Source organism: Notothenia rossii, assembly GCF_949606895.1.
Source record: "Notothenia rossii genome assembly, chromosome: 12".
Taxonomy (NCBI): domain Eukaryota; kingdom Metazoa; phylum Chordata; class Actinopteri; order Perciformes; family Nototheniidae; genus Notothenia; species Notothenia rossii.
The window spans coordinates 13,977,285-13,998,645 of NC_136911.1; the positions used below are offsets into that span (position 1 = coordinate 13,977,285).

Below are 21,361 nucleotides of genomic sequence, written 5' to 3' on the forward strand. Positions count from 1 at the left end.
TTTGTATTTGTCTCACCTTGTCCACCTCTGAGTCCGCATCCATAGAGCGTGGTCTGAGCTTGACAGGTTGATCTTTGAAGATGTCACCAAAGCCAAATCCACGGACCTACGGGTGACACAAGGAGATGAAATGAAAGCTAACGCAGTATGAAAAAGGAACACTTCACCAAAGATCTGTGGTTTCAGTTTCAAACAATGACCCCTGGTGGCCCTGAACGTTTGTGCTGTAGCCTGCTTTGTGGGTGGCTTATATTCACAACAGTTGTAGTTGATTTAAATGGGATCAAAACATCCAAAATAGTTGTCGTAGCCAAATACAGTTGCAATCAAAGAAATCATTTTTTCCATGCGTATATTTACAGAGAAGTGCATTATAACAGGTTGGAAGTGACTATGTATGGACCTTTACATATTCCTACTTTTCACTAGAATTAGCTTGGATTAAAAGTTCTATCTGCTTAGAATTCAACCTGACCACATCTGCTGTTCGCCACTGTTCAGGCATACACGTTTAGTGTTTGACACATAAAACATCGATTTTTATTATTTCTTCAAAACTAAATTATCCTCTGATAAAAGAGCATTACAAATAATCAAGAAATGTGGCAATTATAGCGGTAAGAACATATGACATTAGTAAAGTTGGGTGGTATTCTCTCATACCAGTAAGTGCCTTTGTTCTTTTTTTTAGTCATGTGCTGCAATCTTCCAAAAAAGCCTTAACTCCAGGGGCTTCATTCATAAAATTGTCCATAGGATTCATGTGTAAAGGTTGAGAATGGTTGAAAGAAAGATACTCTGATTTATTAAACAGTTTGCACACATGTTCTACGCTGGTTTTCCTTTATAAATCACAAGAATCAATACGTGGTTCACCCTTTGTGGGCATGGTTGGCTTAAAAAAAGGACACAGGTGTGCAAAACGCACTGGATGACGCAGATAACGTCCTTTCACTTCCCTTTTTATAAATAACAGTAAACTAATTGTATTCAACCCTGAGCCTTCAAGCAAAGTATCACGTCTTGGCGCACAGCATAATAATGACTACTTTATTTGTATCGAGTGTTCAACAACAGTTTCAATGTGCTCTGAAAAGTGAAACATATGAGGAAGAATTATTTATGCGTTATCAACTTTATTTATTTAACTACAGTAAACTTGATAAAACAACACACTACGCAATGTAATACATAGCTCCGTAATACATTGCTCCATTAATCACTAACATAGCAGCCATAAAATAAAGATGGCAATGGCCAAATGCCAAACTAGAGGATTCAAAACGATAGCCGACAAACCAATGGGTGATGATGACTTTGTCTACTTCTCATATAGTCTATTGTAATAAAAGAAAATGGCTAGATTTCCAACTAAATCGCTTCCTGTGAGGTTCACACTGTACGATACAGTGAATACATTTTTAGCAGACCTAAACAAACTTTTATGTTGATGATGGTCATGACTAGTTTGAATAATTCCAATGTTTTGTTGTTTGCAAAACATGCAGTGCAGAGAAATAAAGAAGAGGACAGACTCAGATTTCTCCGTATACAGTATATATCAGTAATAAACATCATCATTTGTTGATCATCATACATTTTAAATTACCTTCTTAGGCTGGATTTCTCCTGACCCTGTTTCTGACCGACTGTCCCCTCCATCACTTTCACTGCCTGGGCTGTCCTTACCTACACACACACACACACACACACACACACACACACACACACACACACACACACACACACACACACACACACACACACACACACACACACACACACACACACACACACACACACACACACACACACACACACACACACACACACACACACACACACAATTTGCTGCAGTGCCGTTGCAAATGTAATATTAGTTGAATTATTTTCTTATTGTTTGTATTTACTGGTGCGGGAGCTGCGCAGCTCCTCCTGCGAGGTGTCTACAGATTGAGTTTCAGAATCCGTCGGGATAACTTTGGTGAAATTTGAGGGAAACATTCCGGACTTCCCATTTAGAAGTCCCTCCCACCAGCCTTCCTCTACCTAAACACACACGACACAAAACAGAACACAAGCAAAGATTTAAACAAAAGACAGAGCTTTAAACAGATACCTATATGCGTACTGACTTTCTAAATAGTTTGTGTTCAGGTTTAAGGTTAAGCTTTAAGGTGGCAGTTGAGCAAACTAACAACACAATACATTTATCATAGCAGACATTTTGACTTTTCGTAGCAGGAAAAGCAAAGGTGGAACTAATTGTGGTAACAATGGCTCCATTACATCCCAGTGAACAATCACAGTGAGCAAGCATGCACAATACCAGGAACTTGAGCTGAATCAGATGTTATTACTAACTCCTTTGCCTTCAATGACATGTCAAAATGTCTGCTGTGAAAACGGCTTGTCAGGCTGACCAGGAAGTCATGAGAAAGGTCATTTCGGTAGAGCCTTACATTTGATGATGGCCACACATCCAGTTTATTTGACTTGTGTGCATCCTTTGAGGATGTCGATATCCTTACAAGGCTTGATTACTGTGTTGGTGCCTACACACGTCTTGCTAAAAGTCAATCAGACAGCTATTGGAGCCCTTACTAAGGCAGATCACATCTCTCCAGTTCTCTAATCTTTGCAATGGCTTTCTGTTCCTCACCTATTTGAATTTAATACATTACATAAAATTAAAAATACATTTCTGATGTGTTGCTACATAATGACCTCAGGTGTCTGTGACTGGTGTTTTCTGTCCCCAGACATAAAACATCATATGAAGAAGCTGTATTAATTTCTAAACACAACATACTCCCAGAAAACATAACTAAAATAAAATGTAGAACTATTCATATATCGCAGTTTAAATCTTAAATCTGTTTATGTGTCTTTTTGTTTTTCTTCAACATTTATCTTAAATGTCTAACGAGCATTAGATCTATTAGCAGAAATATAATATGATGTTCCTCTGCCTCTTCGCACGGCCATGTATTTAAAGAGGCCCAGAAAGGAAACAACTAAACTTCTAGAGAGGGCCTTACCACGTTGGATAGGGAGGGGTTAGCAAAGTGTTAAATTGGTTGCAATCTGCAGCCTCACTGCTAGATGCCACCAAATCCTGCAGAATGAACCGTTAGAGGCTAACCGGCTGATTTCAAAATGAATGACTCCATTATGACTCCAGTGAAATGTGATGAGTCTTACCTCTGCTATGATCTCAATGATGTCTCCTATTTTCAACCCTAGCTCGTCTTCATGCTGAGGCACATAGCTGAACGACGCTTTACACCTCCGCTTACGGATTTGCTCTACTGCAAACACACACACACGCACACACACACACACACACACACACACACACACACACAAACACACACACACACACACACACACACACACACACACACACACACACACACACACACACACACACACACACACACACACACACAACAAGAGTACATACAAACATATTTAAGCCTTACATGCATCATGATTGGCTCCCGCACTTATCCATAATCCATGACTTACAGTGAGTGAGCAGGTGTTTACTGACTTATTCAAATCTCTCCTGGCTGAAGACAGACAGGTGACATTTGCCCATTGAATTAGGAGACATACTTACAGTGCTAACTGTCTCCAACACCAAACTCTCCCCACTTGTCTTGCAGTTGTTTGTCTAACACTCATTAGCCTGCTCATTACTCTTCACTCATTCCTTCAGCTGGGCGATAAAAAGCCCTGCGGTTCCTCTTTTGTCCACATAGTGTCACTGCTACTAAAGTGAGAGTGCATTTGGTGGTGGAGGAAGTACTACTGTAAGATCCTTTACTAAACAAACAGTATTACAAGAGTCAAAACTCGCGATTATAAGTAAAACTCCTGTGTTGAAAAGTATGCATGTATTCAATATAGATGTACTTAAAGTATTAATAGTGGTACTCATGCAGAGAATACACAATGCACCTGTTGTAGTCTATATTATACAATCACATTATTATGCATTATCTACAATAAGAATTTTAATTTGGAAGGTGTTAAAGGTGGATCAATTGTTTTTTCTAAATATATACTTAGTGTTTGCAGCTGGTGATTGCTTTCACTATGGATTAAGAACTTATTTTCACTATTATTGGATTGATTGTTTGGTTTGTAAACATAAAGAAATAGCAAAAGTTCACAGAGCCCAGAGTAACATTATAAGTTGTAGGTGGCAAATGTGAACTTAAGTACAGCACTTGAGAAAAGTGTGTGCACGAAGAATGCTTGACCCAAATCCTTCCTTACACTAACAGGATCTATGTTTGAGATTAACATGTATGAGTGTGTGTGACAGAATGTGTGTGTGAGTACCTCTCCTGCCCGGTCGTAAGCTGGGGTCCGACACAGGGCTGGACCTCCCATTGGACAGTTCTGATCTGATCATGCTGGTCTGTCCTCCGTCCCTCTTCCCATCTTTCTTGATCTCCTATAATGAGTGAGTTTAAAGGAAAAAAACTGTGCTCCAGTGAAAAAATAAATTCAGTTTAGATGTTAAAGTAAAGATATCTCCAAGTCTAAATAGTAACATTAATATACAAACATATAAGAGAAAAGCTTGACAAAAAGCACAGCTACTATGAAAAGAGCGATAAAATTCAATCACAAATATGAAAAAAGGCAATTTTAAAGATCAACTACATCTAAGTAAATCTAATGCACCACATAGGGAGTTCAATCTGACTTACATTTTTTCACTTTAGCACCCCTCAAAAAAATAAAATAAAACGGTTACTTTCAAGACCTCCTCACCCTGGTTCACACCAGCACTGCGTAAAATGAAGCAGCGAGACCGCCAACTTGAACGTCTTTCAAAGAAATCATCCTTCCCAGTCCGTTACATAAGCTACAAACTCCATCTCAATGCATACAGAGATGCTGTTATTGCCGCTAAATTTGCCTACCTCTCCAACATCTTCACTGACCCCTCCCGTAACCCCAGGACCCTCTTCTCCACAGTTAACAAGCTCTTCAAACCCCGTGCTGATAACCTCCCTACTTCTACTTCCGCTACTTGCAGCTCATTCCTCCAGTTTTTCGCAGACAAAATTAACGCCATTGACCACTCCTTCTCAGCTCCATCTGATCTACAAGCATCACCCCCAACCTTCTACGCTACCATTTCTCCCCCCATCTTCCTTGACCTCCTGACTCCTCCTCCCCAGCGCCGCCTCTCCCAGTTCAACCTGGTTACCCCACTTGAAATACTCCATCTGATCGGTTCCTCAAATCCCAAAACCTGCTCCCTTGACCCTCTACCCACTCCTCTCCTGAAGTCCTGCCTCCCCGTCCTCTGCCCCTATCTTGCTAACCTTTTCAATTCCTCGCTGTCCCATGGAACCGTCCCCTCTGCCTTCAAAACTGCTGCCGTTACTCCAATCCTCAAAAAACCTGGTCTTGATCCCTCCTCCCTCACTAATTACCGCCCCATCTCCAATCTACCATTCCTCTCAAAAACTCTTGAACGCATTGTAGCCAAACAAATTCAGTGCCATCTCCAAACCAACCAGCTTTATGAACCCATTCAGTCTGGATTTCGTCCTCACCACAGTACAGAAACTGCACTCGTCAAAGTCCTCAAGGACCTCCTCACCTCTGCTGACACTGGTTCCCTCAATATTCTCATCCTCCTCGACCTGAGTGCTGCCTTCGATACCGTGAGCCACAACATCCTGCATACCCGACTCAGGGACATTGGTATTGAAGGTATTGCACTCAGATGGCTCCAGTCCTACCTCACTGAACGATCCCACTTCATCTCCCTCCCCAACCACTCCTCTGCCACAGCTTCAGTCACCCAAGGCGTTCCTCAAGGATCAGTACTTGGCCCCCTCCTCTTCATCATTTACATCCTGCCCCTCGGTCAGATACTCCGCCACTTCAACCTGGACTTCCACTGCTATGCTGATGACACTCAGATCTACCTCAGCACCAAATCCCTCCATAACCCACCCCTTACCCACATCGATTCCTGTCTGACAGCTATTAAAACTTGGATGCAACATAACCTCCTCAAACTGAACAGCAACAAAACAGAACTCCTCCTAATTGGCTCCAAATCCACCCTCAGCAAGGTCACTAACATAACACTCACCATCGATGGCACCATTGTTTCCCCCTCCAATCAGACACGCAGCCTTGGTGTAATCTTTGAACCCACCCTCTCCCTCGAACCTCACATCCGCCAAAACCTCATTTTTCCACCTCCGCAATATTGCAAAAATCCTACCCTCTCTCACCCGCCCCGCGGCTGAACGACTAACCCATGCCTTCATTTCCTCCCGCCTTGACTACTGCAACTCACTTCTTTACGGCATCAGCACTACATCCCTCAACAGACTCCAACGGGTTCAAAATGCAGCTGCACATCTCCTCACACATACCAAATCATGGTATCACATCACCCCAGTCCTCAAAGACCTCCACTGGCTTCCTGTCTCCCATCGCATCAACTACAAAATTCTGGTCCTCACCTACAAAGCACTCCACCATTTGGCCCCCCCTTATCTCACAAACCTTCTCACTCCTTATCAACCCCCACGGTCCCTCAGATCCACCGCAGCCGGACTCCTATCCATCCCCACATCCACACTCTGCAGCTTTGGGGACAGAGCCTTCTCAGTTGCAGCTCCTAGGCTCTGGAATTCCCTCCTCCAAGATCTCCGTGACTCTGAGTCCCTCACAGTCTTTCAGTCCCGCCTCAAAACACATATTTTCAACTCTGTCTACCCATAAGCCCCCCCCCCTCTCAATCAACTTTCTCTTGACTGCCTTTTTATTTTTTTTATTTACTATACTTACTTGTTTGCCTGTCCTTTGTCTACCCTCCCTCATATTGTAAAGCGTCTTTGAGTTGTGAAAAGCGCTATATAAATAAAATGCATTATTATTATTATTATTATTATTATTATTATTATTAAATACTACAACAAAAATGTCTACTTTATTTAAGAATATAATATCTTTCAATGTGGTATTCAACTTGAAAATAATAAATAAACAAAAAAATATGTTTACAGGGCAATCTGCTTGTTTAAACTCTTAATTCAGATGAATGTTGACAATGGTGTCACTGTCAATCATGAAATACATTAACATTGTCTGTAAACATTAACGTGATGATAATATGTAATTGATTCAGTGATTATCTGAAAGCAAAATTAAAAAAATTAAAAAAATAGATCACAAAATTATTTTGAAAAAGAACACACTGGAACAACATAGACATTTAAATGAAGAAAGTATTACATCTTGTAACTGGCTTGAAATTCAATGGCCTATTAGGTTGCATTATTGCCAAAGAAAGGGAGGAACAATGTTTATTTGTAAAAATGTGATTCTGCTTGTAATATTAGACCACTAATATTAGGTATAAATTAATCCCACATGAAAAAAATGTACTTAAACATGTGACTCCCAAAGGAATAAAATGATGTCATGACATGTAAACAACAAATGTGGAAATGGACAAAAATTATTTCGTTTTTGAAAAAACATGTCTAGTGTCCAATAAATAATTTGTGCATACACCAAAGATTGCCAAAGTGAATCTCTGTTTATGAGTGTCCCTGTACTGAGCTCCAGTATTACATGTCAGTAACCCAGGTGACCCTCAATGTTTACCTTCAGACTACCGGCCAGATCTCATAAAGCTTGTCCAAACACAAACACACAAACAGAGCACCACCCTCTCCCGCACTGCTCAAACCTTCCCTTCTGTCCACATGACTTTCACTCACATCACAAGATAGCATGCGAAACTGATCAAGAGAACTGAAGAGAGACAGGCAAACAAATGTGCCGAGTGACAGAAGAATCAACAAGGAGGCAGATGGGAAGACAACAAACAGGGAGACTCTCACAAGGAGAGGGAAACCAAGAAAATAGGCATGACGGTTCACATCTCCCCACCACATTCATCATGTTTCACATGCCCTTGCCTTGTGGCAAAGGCAGCTCACTGAGGCATAATGGTATACTGACTCACATAATCTAACCCCTCACTCTGTATCTGAATGACCTGGTATGGCGTGAAAGCCTTAATGAGCCTCCGAGATCCAAAAATATCGACAAGGGAAGACATTTCCTAGACAACAGGAGAAGCTTATCTTAGGTTAAGAGCCATTTTAAGGCTTCAAAGGTGGAGAATTGACATAACAGTGAAGTAAAATAGATGCTTGTGTTGGAAAGTAAACACATTTTTCACTTGGCATAGAAAGGATTCTCGATAGCAAAGAGGGCGTGTGCATCCTCTTCTAACCGGAATGAATGAATTATAAGCCAAAGATATAAATTCCTCTACAACCACAACATGTGAGCACTTAAAAGATGATTGTATTCACATGACTTCTTGCGTTTCTCCTCCATATTAACAAGCCTGAATTTAAATTTAAAAATAACTTTTTCCTTTTTTGGCTGCTCTATGCTTGCAGTAAAAATATTCCATGACTTTGCTTTGGGTAATTTGTTAAGTAGGCTAATGTAGTGATAATGTGGAGTTGGAAAGAAAAGCAAACATTTAATTTTTGGCAGTTTGAGGGCAGATGGACTTGCTCAGACTCTACATGCCCTTACAGTATGTACTGCAAACAAGTGACATACATATTAAGAAACTTTTTTGCACAGACAACACTTTTAACTTAGAGACACAAGCCAACCTACACAAAAATGCATAGCGGCCATTGTTTAGCCAACAGATTCCCTTGTGGTGCAACAGAGGCGATTTTTAGTTGTTTATGCCTTGTGTAAAGCAGTAAAACATAAATTCAAAAATCCATATCCATCTGTTATCTATTGAGTCTGATTGTTTTAAATAATTAAAATGTTTGAGTGTAATGCAAAAATAAATAAATAAAAACCGGGGACAAAGCTAACTGTTAATGTTCCTGGAGGCCTTTGTTACTACTTGGACCGCATTCATTCTCTACTACAATTCCTCCTGAGGGGACCCAGTCAAAGGAAACCCAGCTGAAAAGAGGAAAGGAAGACAACGTGATTCATCATATCTGCACAGGAAACACCTGCATAATGTCCACTGCAGGGTTGCTAGTGTTTGTCTGTGTAATGTGTAAAAGTATGTTGTTTACACTGCACTGCTTTAATGCTAAACTCCGCTTTGTGCATCCTCTCTAACCAGACCTCTGACCTTTGTCTTCCAGCCAGAGATAAAGCAAAACAATGCAGTGTAGCAGCTAATCCACTGCCCTACAAAATAATATGTAACTTAGAGACAAACAGAGAGAGCTTTGAGTGTAGAAATCATTCTGAAATGCAGAGGAAATATTACGCAAACTCTTATTTCCCCTCTCATTATCCTTGTTGCGCAACTCCACCACTGGTCACTCTGGCAGAGTAAGAAAAGCTTTACACAAGCTGTTATAAAGATTAGTTTTGATACCATACACAGTGAATTTTCTAATAAAAATAAAATTATTGAAACATTGATTAATAACAAAACATATCTGCAGCCATTTGATAATATATATTTATTATCTGCTCTTACTTCTTGTAAATCTTTTCTTTTTTTTGGCATTAGTACTGTAAGTCAGAATATTCTTGGCTCTTGAAAACTAAATTGACCATTGTCTTTATGGTAAACTATAATTGTACCAATAGGTTAAAAGACTGGTTACAGTAAACTAGGAGCCACCCATTTCCATTATAGATTAGTAGTTAAAAAGTGTACTTCCAAATGAAATGTCAACTTTGTGCTAAAGTTTTCTACTTTTTTGACGTTTGCAGTGACTTTACTTCTCAAAAGTGACTACCAAGAAAAATCCGGCTGATCTTTTTAACAATGAAGTTCAGTGTTTAGCATTCTGTCTGTTTAGAGCATGGGATTCTGATTTGCGAATCAATTAGAGAATATCTAGCTGGTTCATCAAAAATGAAGCAATACGTTGGCCCCTTATCGTGACAGACTGTAGTCAAGGGCAGCTGATTGTGTGTCTAAATGGACTTGACAGATTTTAGCTGATGTGCTGCGTGGTTTTTGACATTTCCCAATTAGGCGATTTGTTTGCAATAGAAATCAACGACAAGATAAAAATGTTTCTAACTGCTTTAGGGTTTGACAATGTATCTGCACACTGGTTAATGCACCTTGCGTTAGTTAGCATTAGTAGCATGCAGCGTTACTATATGTTATAAAGTATACCACCCATGCTTAGCATTTTGTTTACCTGAGCTCACCATCAGAAATAGCTCTTAAGCTGTTCCAAATATGCAAATAAAAACACCTTTTAAACTGTCTTCGAGTAGCATGCTATAGTCAATGACCTTCAATTTAATAATCGTATTAGCTGGCTGGCAGCCATGACGGCACCAGAGGGGGTTTGCTTGCATACCATCACTTCCTGTCCCCTTCTAAACCTGTCTGTCCACATCTACCACTTCCTAAGAACACACATACATACACATACACATTCATCAGCATTGCAAAGCTTAATTGCACTGATTCCCATAACTGCAATCCTGTGACAGACCAGTCTGGTATTACTGCATTACTCACAGCCTTCCTCTGTCTCACACACACACACACACACACACACACACACACACACACACACACACACACACACACACACATAAATCCACATCCACTCCATCACCAGTGGGACTTCACAGGCCCATTGTCCGGCTCCCTGACAATGAATGAGCTGTGATATTCAGTCAGCCGTAATAAAGCCTGGCTGCATGGCGTACCACCTGACAATAGAGTGACTTCTACGGTCTAAATGTAACTGTACTCTCTGCTCTTGGCTTTTGACACATTTCTACTTCCCCCTATGATACAGTAAACTTACTTCCCTGTTTTTCATCATCACAAACACACAGTTTTATTACACCATAAACCGTAACATTATATTCTCACACTTACATGTTACATTGTTGCTTACATAATGACTCACATTATAAATCGATCCATAAAATATGGCTTATAAATAACCTAGTCATTTTACATTTACATCTTTGCCGCTTTGGGGGTAGAAAGCAACAAGGTGTTTTAATCTGATGTATTTTTTTTTCTCATCTTGTAACTGTAGCTGTAACTTAAGGGTATAGCGCAGTCCGAGTTAAAGCAAACCATATTCATCTGACAAGTCAGCATGGTATACGAATGACACGCAAAGTAAATTAGGAGGAAAGAAGAAAAAGGAAGTAATAAGATGGGCTGAATTATCAAGTCTACCGGACATGTTTGGCTTCTAATTTTTTTTTGTGTCTAGAAAAGGGATGGCATTCTACAGTATCTCCTGAAATCTCTCAAATTGTGTACCAGATGCCAACAACATTTTATCAGAAATTCATGATGGATAGTTAAACAGCTTCTGAAATCCGTTCTCCACAGACCTTTCGAAAAGGCTACTTTTGAAAGTTTCCTTTCACTCTCACATCTCCCGGTCTGATTTGGAGACAGTCATTCATGCTTTATCTCTTCTCGTCTCGATTACTGTAACTCCCTATACTCTGGATAAGGCCAAAAATCAATATCTCGTCTTCAACTTGTTTAAAATGCCACAGCAAGACATTTAACAAATACCAGAAGAGTAGAACACATCACCCCTGTGTTAATCTCTCTTCACTGGCTACCTGTCTGTTTTAGAATTGATTTTAAGATTTTAATGATTACTTTTAAAGCTCTTAACGGTTTGGCTCCTGGTTACCTCACTAACTTGTTGTGCCCTTACGAGTGCCCCAAAAATCACCTTTTTATAAAGCTTTTAACTAATGATAACACCACTCTGTTTTACTCGACATCCATGTATTATTCGTTTTACTTTTTTTTTTTTTTATATATATATATATTACTACTGCTATTTTTGAAATTCTATATATTTTATTGGGGAGATTTGGGGATTTTTTGACCGCATGCTTTGTTAGTGCCTGAACGCCCTGTTCTTAATCCATGTAAAGCACTTTGTGACGTTGTTTTGAAGTGCTGTATAAATAAAGTTATTATTAGTATTATTCGCACACATTTGATGCAGGGCTCTTAACCTTGATCTAAAGTCCACAAAATAAACTTCAGCATAACATTATCTCTTTGAATGATCGAAATGCAACCTGTATTTCAAACCTTTACTCTCCCACTTAAAAAAGTGTTAAAACATGTTGAACTCTCACCTTTGAAACATCCCACGCTGCAGTTACACACTAGAAACTGCAAGTTTACTCTGCTGTTTTTATGGGGGGCCTATTGTGGGCTTATGTGTAGGAGACTAAGAATCAGTAGAGAAAACGAGGTGGTGGTGGTATTTTGTGAACTCACCCTGACAAAGTTATCCGGGAACAGGCCCCTGCTTCCACCCAGCTCCCCCTCCCACCAGCCTCCATCGTCCCGCCGTATGTTCACGATGATCTCGCCCACCGTCAGGCTCAACTCATCGTCCTGCTGAGCCTCATAGTCGAACTCCACTACGGCCTCCACTGGGCGACATAGAGAATGAGGAACAGAAAATGAGTCGGTTAACAACAATGTGTTTCACTTTTACTCTCTGGGACTGTGTTTTTCAATGAAATGATTCGGCTGGTTTTATCAAGTGATGCAAAACTGAAAGTGAAAGAGAAGTACACTCACAGCTGAACATACACAGCCATCTAAAACAATTGAATGTCTGTTTTGAATGCAATTTACTCTGGCCTGCAACACAGAGATAAAGTAAACTGTTATTTCTCTTTGGTTTTGTAAGAATAAAAAATACACTAATAAAAGTAGCTATATAAATAAACATCTTGACATCTCTGGTGCAAACTCTAGTGTTCTATTGATCCATACAGTGCTAATGATAGACGATAAAAACGTATAACTGTTTATGCAGCAAAAGGCTGAAGATGAGGTTGATAAACACAGAAGTGTACTCTCTCACGTAAATATTTACAAGAAAAGAGAAGTGTAATGCCCTTTGAGCAGCTGGAACTTGAGTGCTGACTCATTAACAGTAGCTTAATACATCTTTTTTTTAAAGGAAAAATAGATGTGCTTAAATAATTGAAAGAGTGAAAGCTACTTCTTTGCTGTGAAAATGTAAATTTTGCTGAATTTATAAAGACAAAACATAGAAATAAAACCGGAATACGCCTTACTGAAATGTTGTCAAATACACTTTGGTGAATAAAACAAGGATTATTTGTAAAGAAAATCTATTAAAATGATCTCACACACACCAACTCATATATTCACAGACACAAAAACACCTTGTGGCCGCACGAGCAGCTGCTAATACTTGTAGAAATGTACTGAATGTGTCATGATATCGCATATAGCTATCTTAACTCTAACCCCTTTACACTGGACACACACACACACACACACACACACACACACACACACACACACACACGCACACACACACACACACACACACACACACACACACACACACACACACACACACACACACACACACACACACACACAAAAACACACACACACACACACACACACACACACACACACACACACACATACACACACACACAAACTTGCAAACACTCATATTGGCTGCAGAGGCCTGATCCTTGTCTAAACGGTGTAGGCAGCTAAAGGGGGGGCTGGGGAGGGGGGTTTGAGGCGGGGGAGTTTTAGGGGGTGGGGTAACCATGGGAACTACAGTATGAAAGGGGTAGCTATGACTCAGACACAGTGGTTTCCTTCCAAAAATCATTCGTTCATATATTGTATGACGTGCACAAAGAGCAACATGTTCATACACACCAATATACAAACAGACAAAATGTGTTTTCATTTCAAACCTTTATTTAACCAGGTAGGTCCCATTGAGATCATTGATCTCTTTTGCAAGGGAGACCTGCAGCAAGTAGGTTACACATGAAACATAAAACAACATAAAACAATAAAGGACATAATATTTACAGGGCTACATTTACATACCTATCGACATTTACAAGTACCAACAGTATCAAATAGCATTTCACCTATATTAAAAACATGCAGTGGAACCAAAGTGCTTTGTTTCAATTATTTTTGAAGACTGTTCCAAGCAAGAGTAGCTGCGCACATAAAAGCTTTCGTACCTAGGTCAGTCCTTGCACTTGACACATGTAACAAGACTACATCATGTGATCTCAGGCAATAGCTACCTGTAACTCTCTGTGTGATCATAGATCATATTAGATGGGAGTTTACCCAACATGGCATATGAACGTACCAATGACTGAGCCTCCGTACAGTAAGTGAAGGCAAACCTGCCCTGGCATACAGGGTACAGTGATGTGTAAGTGCTTTACAATTAGTAACACATCTCAGTGCGCTGTGATAGGCGGCATCTAACTTGTTCAGGTAATGGGCAGGTGCATTCATATAAATCAGATCACCATAGTCCAGCACAGGTAAAAAGGTCACAGTGACTAGCTTTTTCCTGGCCTCAAGCGAGAAACAGGACTTGTTTCTGAAAAAGAAACCTAGCCTAACCCTCAGCTTTTTAAACAGATTATTGACCTAAAGTTTAAAATAGAGACAATCATCAAGCCAGATACCAAGGTATTTATAAGAGGCAACCACTTCAAGTTTCTTGCATAGTAACAATATCCAAAGCGGTCTCTGTTTGGCTTTTGAAAATAGCATTACCTTAGTTGTATCAACATTTAAAAGAAGCTTTAGTTCAGAGAGCTGAGTCTGAATAATATTACAGTAAAAACAGCCAACAGCCTCCTTAATGGAGGGACCTACACAATACATCACGGTATCGTCCGCATAAAAATGTAAAGTTGCTCCAACCACATTTTGACCTAAACTGTTGATATAGATGGAGAATAATAGTGGACCTAAAACACCATTTGTAATGTTTTACCACTCAGAAGTGATCCCATCAAATTGAACACATTGGGACCTTTCAGAGAGGTAGTTCACAAACCACCCCACTGCATAGGCTGGATATGCCAATACTGATGTAAACACCATCACAACCAAAAATACTTTACATATTCGAGAAGGAACAGGACTTTCACAAGACATCAATATTAAGAAGACAAAGCAGGCGACTGTAGTTCAAGTTGGCCTGGTGCTCAGATGGGAGGATATGATTCTGGCGTGAAATAACTAAGAGATTAGCTGCAGATGACACAGCGACGTGGCACAAATACCATTTTGCTCACAGTTCTGATGTGTCTAGGGCACATGTGTCAAACTCAAGGCCGGGGGCCAAATCAGGCCCTTGGTGGATTTAATTTTGGCCCGTAGGATCATTTCGAATTACTATTAGATCTGGCCCGCCGCTATATTGCGAGCACACCTTCACTCAATCCTGAGGATTTCCTCAGCTCAGAGCCTGATGAACTTGCACCAAAGATGAGAGGCCAAATATCTGGCTTAAACTAGCATCACAGAGCAGCACACTGAGTTTCAATCAATGTTTCCTTCTGCAGTTTTGTCTTGTGACAACAGGGCATGTTTGTTTTTTTCTTTGAGGGGAATTGTTTTTTTGGAGCTGTTGTTGGTCTGTGGAAAAATGTAATCATTAGAAATGACTCCGGAAAATCTGCAGATAGAGCCATAAGAAATATGCAACTGATTATGTAATGTTTAATGTTGTTTTTATAGGCAATCATTTAAGCTTTGTTAGTTCCATGTTTAATATGTGCAATAAGTTATTTCAATAAGTTTTGCAATAAACATTGAACCAGTCCGGCCCTCGACTAGTACCGATCTTTTTATTTTGGCCCACAGTGTATTTGAGTTTGACACCCCTGGTCTAGGGGAAGTAGCACATATCATGATAGTGGAAGTACAAGGCTCACCAGTTAGGAGAAGTATCTCGGTGAATTGATAGCTTGTGGCAGTTGTCTTGCAAATCACATTACAGTGCATTTAAGTGGCAGAACAGAACAACACGCTGCAGTCCACCCACCCATCCACGTCACTCAACAACACATACACCACTGAAGAAGACGACAGCTCGTGGCTTTCCACAGAACTTACACCACTGAGTGCAAAGACGGGTGCAAGTTAAAGTGACACAACGTAAACGCCAAATAGGCTCTGGAGCGGAGCACAGTCTGGTGTGAAGCTGTGCCTGAAGAGGGCAAATCCAGCCTTCAAATATATATATACTGGATATGATTTTACAAAGGAAGCAGCCTTAATTTATTCGTATGATGCACAACACAACATGATGGAATAAATACAAACACACAATGCATTCAAGAACATTTGAAAATAATGAAATGCTCTTCAAAGTATTATGAATGTAGAGCAAACACGTCAGTAGGGGTGCATACGTTTTTTGTTTTTTTTAAGTACACGTAAGTCTGGTGAATTATTTTGTTTACTTACACAATTATTCCCATGAAAAGACCTGTCCTTGTATCCAAAGCCTGATATAGCTTGTACCTCAATTCTAGTCCAAAAACTATTTAAAAAACACACTGTTTAACTGGGTGTCCTGTTCCTTCATTATCTCAACACACACTCTGCTTTATTTTGACTCAATCCCATAGGCCCTATCCTGCTGCTGTAAATACCAAGGGGCAACCTCCAGGTTGAAAAAGCCAAGTCAATGTGACTAATAGTATGATGGTATTTTAGAAAACAACCCTACTTCTCACTTAATTTATAACTGTAGTAAGCAAAAAGGTTTATGGTCTGAATCAGTAGTGTTTATGTCTCCTTCGATACAGATATGGTAATACAAATGGACACAAAACATAAAAAATGATGGACCCATTGAGATCAATTGGATTGTAAAGCAAGATTGGTTTGGACCAAGCAAACTTAAAAAATTCAAATCCAAATTATTATCACGTAAACGTTAATAGCACTTTGCTAACCAGGCCAGCATTAGCTAGTAACTAGCCGCTTAGTAAGCTAATTATATCGGGTCTCCTCTCCTAATATTTTTGCCAAAATGCCAAAATGCAAAAGTCAACAAGTCTTATAACCTTTGTACAAAGCCAATGTGCTACGCTACGTCACGGTGACGACGTACACTTCTTTTATACAGTCAGTGCTTATACCCGTTTTAATCATTTAAAGCTGAAGTCAGTCTCCAACAAGTGTGATAATCTTGTTTAAGTAAAGTTTGAAAACAAAATGGGAACCCACTTATTCAAATACATTTTGAATGTAGTTAGAAGTTTTAAAAGGGGAAACAGAATAGACACAAGTCAGAAGCTATAATGTGTATAGGGCCTCTTTAAGCTCAATGTTGGAAATCACCCGTTTTTTCAGTAGCAATGGTTCAGTCACATTGGCAACACAGTGTGTTTTAGGCAATACAAGGCTCTCACTCTACAGTACCTCTGCTGCTCAACAAAACATTACTGATAGAGCTTTAACAGAAAGTATCCAACTATTATCTTAAAAGCTAGATAAACATTTTAGGTTTTTTTTATTTTGAAACTAGGTAAACATTAGCATTGTCTTAGCATACAATCATCAGGCAGAAACAAACAAAACATATAATGAATGGTGTTGCCTGATGGCTGCATAATGTTGTTGCTAAAATTATAAGAAATGCATTAGTAAATAACATTAGTTTAGACCAAGCATGTGAACGAAATTAACGGTCTAACAGGACTGGACTGTAACATAACCTTAATGTTCTAGCACTAAGTGGTGTGATAAAAACACGCTTTATATTCGCTCCCTAACCAACTTTCCCACCTTCACATCCAATTGTACCCTCACAGCTAGCTAGCTTAGATTTGTCAATATGGTCTGTTTTAACAATCAGATTCAACGAGGTCTGTGTCTACTTATGCTAATATAATTAAATTACTAATTTCAAACATACTTGCTAAACTTAACCATCCTTTCATATTAAATAGCTGCATTGAGTTAGCAGTGTATTGGTCCTGAAACTTGAGATCAAAACTGCAACTGAAATGTCAAAGGACTTGTGTCATGGTTGTGTCTTCCGTTTGCCGTGTTCTGATAGACAGGAGGCCTTGAGAACACAAGAGACAGATTATCTGAAGCCTGCAGACAAAACAAAACTCAAGTGGTCAAGTATGAAACACACTGTCATATAGGAACCATGTTGACCTGTAGTGTCCCCTGAACAGCTGCAGTCAGTTTAGATAAGACCAAACTACATACAAACACACTAAACTCTGCAACTCCATGCTGCAGTTTGCTGGTTTACTGCAGACCTGTGTTTAGTTGTGGGTATGCTTCAGTACTGTCGCTGATGATTTCAAGAGCAGCTGCGTGTTTTCAGTCTGTAAAACATTCACGCTGGACATAAGCCCACTGGCAGTCAAAGCCACCCACTCCAACTGTGGATCAGATCACAGACTTCAGCAAATTCCCCCACATTTAAAGTCAATTCCAACTGTTCTCTGCCCAACTCATCATTCTGTTGCATTGCAGGAAATTGTTTTGTGACACATTCTTTGAACTCCCTTAACATGTTTTGAATGTTTCAAATTTCCAGCATTCCTCTTTCCAGGAAAGTTTTGGACAACCCCCAGATACAAACTCTGAGTATTCAGCTTTATATTTTCAATGTGGCTGGAGAGAGACAGTGCCAGTGACAGCAAACCAACATTTTTTAAGCACGGGTCAGAGAAGTCAGATCTTTTGAAAACATGTATTTGTGACTGTTAAGACTATGATAGCAAAAGGTTGCCTCTTTAATGTGTCTATATTTGAGTAACTGCAAAATGAATCCTTAGACGTAAATTCTGAGTAGTTTTAGACTAGACTAGATTCAAATGGGCCCAGGATTGCTAAATGCATTACAACAATATGTACAATATAGTTTTTCATTTTCAGGCAGGTTCAAGTCAAGTGACCCAAAGTTGATATTTTTTGATTGATACAATACATTTTTACTGTTTTGCAATAAGGTATTCCTTTATAATTAGTAAGTGATTTTTCAATTATATCTGTGTATTAAAATGATACTGTTTGTGTTGCCCTGGACAGCATTGTTTGTCTGCAATGATTTTGGAAATTGGAAAAGCATAAAAAGTCGAAATGATGTTCAACCTTTATGAACTACGTAATGAACATATGATTGAATTTACAAAAAAACGACAATGCCACCAAAAACGTTGTACATTGATGGTAGAGCTGAATTGGTTACAAATGAGGAATAAACAGAAGTGGAAAATGTGGCAATTTATGGCGGGATTACTTTCACTTATTGAGACACATCCCAACCACCATCACCACCATACTTCTCATATGAATCCTATAACCTCTTTATATTCGTAAAAGGTATAAACCCCCTGTGTTCAACATGTAACATACTGTATAACACTACTTTTAGAGACAGTGTTGAGCTAATATGCCGGACCTATTTAAAGGCCCTTGTAATTCCATCTAAGCTAATAGTTGAATTAGTGGTGCATATTAGAGACAATTTTGCAATTAATTAAACTACACACCACACAGTGAATCTGGCCTAGGCCCATGGGGAAATGTCCTGATTTTCCAAATTGGTCATCCAGCTTTGACGGTTCGGTTGTGTATAAATGTACATGTGAGTGTTCCCCCCTGAGGCCAGCTGTGAATTTTGTTTACATGCAGCAGAGCTCATACAATCTTATAATAACACACTGTCAAGATATCCATAGGAATGTCTAATACAGTAGATCTACAGATTAGCCTACCAAGTAAAATGAAAATAAAAAGGAAGTAACACCTTCATCCCTGCATGGCATCTGTGGCTAATTAGTAAATGTGTATACACTTCATTAAGTTATTAATCGCCCACTATATCGGCAATCAATTAATTCCCATGCGTTTCAGGTGTGGAAGAGTACGATGCCGTGGGACTTGATGGCGATAATGAGAGGAATGTCACAGACAGGCCTGTTTCCTCCACAGGGACAGGGGGCTGGAGAGAGTCAAACACTGTGCAACACAATGGGCAGACAGCTAGTGAATGTAAACGTGTCAACATCTGCAACTCATCACTGTGACCCGCTGCTTTCCTCAAAACGCATCCGCACGCCCGCGCATTCACACCCACGCGCAGCTTTCTAATCATGAATAAAGCATCGGAAACGCGGAGAAACGCCAAAGCCGCGCGGACACTAACGAACAGCTCGGCCATGTATGAAGCGACGTCAGAGGAGTGGAGGTGAGGTGAGTTGGGGTGGAGAGGAGAGGAGAGGGGGTAAGAAGGAAGGAAAGAGGTTGAACCCAGCGCGCATCTGGACCGGGCGTTTATTCCTGCCCATCCAGATGCGCAGAGGCGCTGGAGGCTATTTTTGGGGCATTCTCTCAATTGGAAGCAGAAAACTGCGTTGCAACTCACCCATTTATGTGTCCCGGTGTGCTGGTAGTGCTCCTGCAGGCTGGTTGGAAACGGGGAAGGTGGTCGTGTGAGGTTTGAGCCGGACCGAGACCGCCTCTTGCTCGTGCTATAGATCCGCTACAGCCGCGCTGAAACGGGAGGAGCGTCTGATGAAACCATGTTCCTTCCCCTTTTCTCTCCGGTGACACGGCAGAGGAGGCAGAGCGAGGACCTAGAAAACGGAAAAGCGCTGATGAGCAAATATCTCTCTCTCTCTCTCTCTCTCTCTCTCTCTCTCTCTCTCTCTCTCTCTCTCTCTCTCTCTCTCTCTCTCTCTCTCTCTCTCTCTCTCTCTCTCTCTCTCTCTCTCTCTCTCTCTCTCTCTCTCTCTCTCTCTCTCTCTCTCTCTCTCTCTCTCTCTCTCTCTCTCTGGTTGCCTTCAGGTACACTGCGTAAATGTCGGTCTCCACAAGGGCACAAATGGTGGTGAAACAATTACTCGCACATCTTCTGTTTCTTAAGAAAAAAAAGTATGTTAATTGTAATCCTGAAAAACCTATACAAAAACTGGTTTTGTTTTGCTTTTTAAACTGAAATACCTCCTCACTTGAAACTGCCAACACTTTCTTGATGATATAAGAAGTAAAGTAGAAGTAAATGTATGTCCTAAATCATTCCACATTTTTGTCTTGGCCCCAGCTGAGGACAAATGAAGAAGCCATTCTTTGTGTTAATTATTTATTTGTAGTTCTATGTATTTGGAATAGAGCTGCATCTAATGATAAACAATTTGCACAAATCTATTGTTTTGATTGAACAACAGACTAAATCCCAAAGATATTTTTCAAGATATATTATTCATCAAATATTCAACCTTGATCTTTTCCGACAGTTTTGCTCTAATAAGTGCCTTTATTTTTGTCAGACCTCACGAACATGAATGAATGAATCGGTATGATAAGATAAATACTCATAACGGTGGACATGTACGTCATATGCGGATATGAAAGAGGTATGCAGGTAGGCTACATGAGGAAATGAGGTCTTATAATGCGTCCAAGTTAATAGTGAACTATCACATTTATGTTTTTATTTTTTTAAATGCAAAACATAGG

General features: G+C 39.9%; 1 protein-coding gene across 3 annotated transcripts in view; it reads right to left on the reverse strand.

Annotated features, from left to right (window-relative positions):
- sh3kbp1 (SH3-domain kinase binding protein 1) overlaps positions 1-20,495 on the reverse strand; it is a 32,704-nt gene extending 12,209 nt beyond the window's left edge. For 2 of the 3 annotated variants that reach the window (XM_079661964.1, XM_079661963.1), the window contains exons 1-7: positions 20,268-20,495; positions 12,311-12,468; positions 4,354-4,468; positions 3,205-3,311; positions 1,911-2,049; positions 1,610-1,689; positions 17-106 (exon numbers count right to left, since the gene is read on the reverse strand). In XM_079661964.1, the coding sequence (XP_079518090.1) occupies positions 17-106; positions 1,610-1,689; positions 1,911-2,049; positions 3,205-3,311; positions 4,354-4,468; positions 12,311-12,468; positions 20,268-20,271 (693 nt within the window). In that variant the 5' untranslated portion in view covers positions 20,272-20,495. The remainder of the gene's footprint in view (positions 1-16; positions 107-1,609; positions 1,690-1,910; positions 2,050-3,204; positions 3,312-4,353; positions 4,469-12,310; positions 12,469-20,267) is intronic. The other variant, XM_079661962.1, reaches the window with a different exon arrangement.
- Positions 20,496-21,361: the final 866 nt, after the last annotated feature.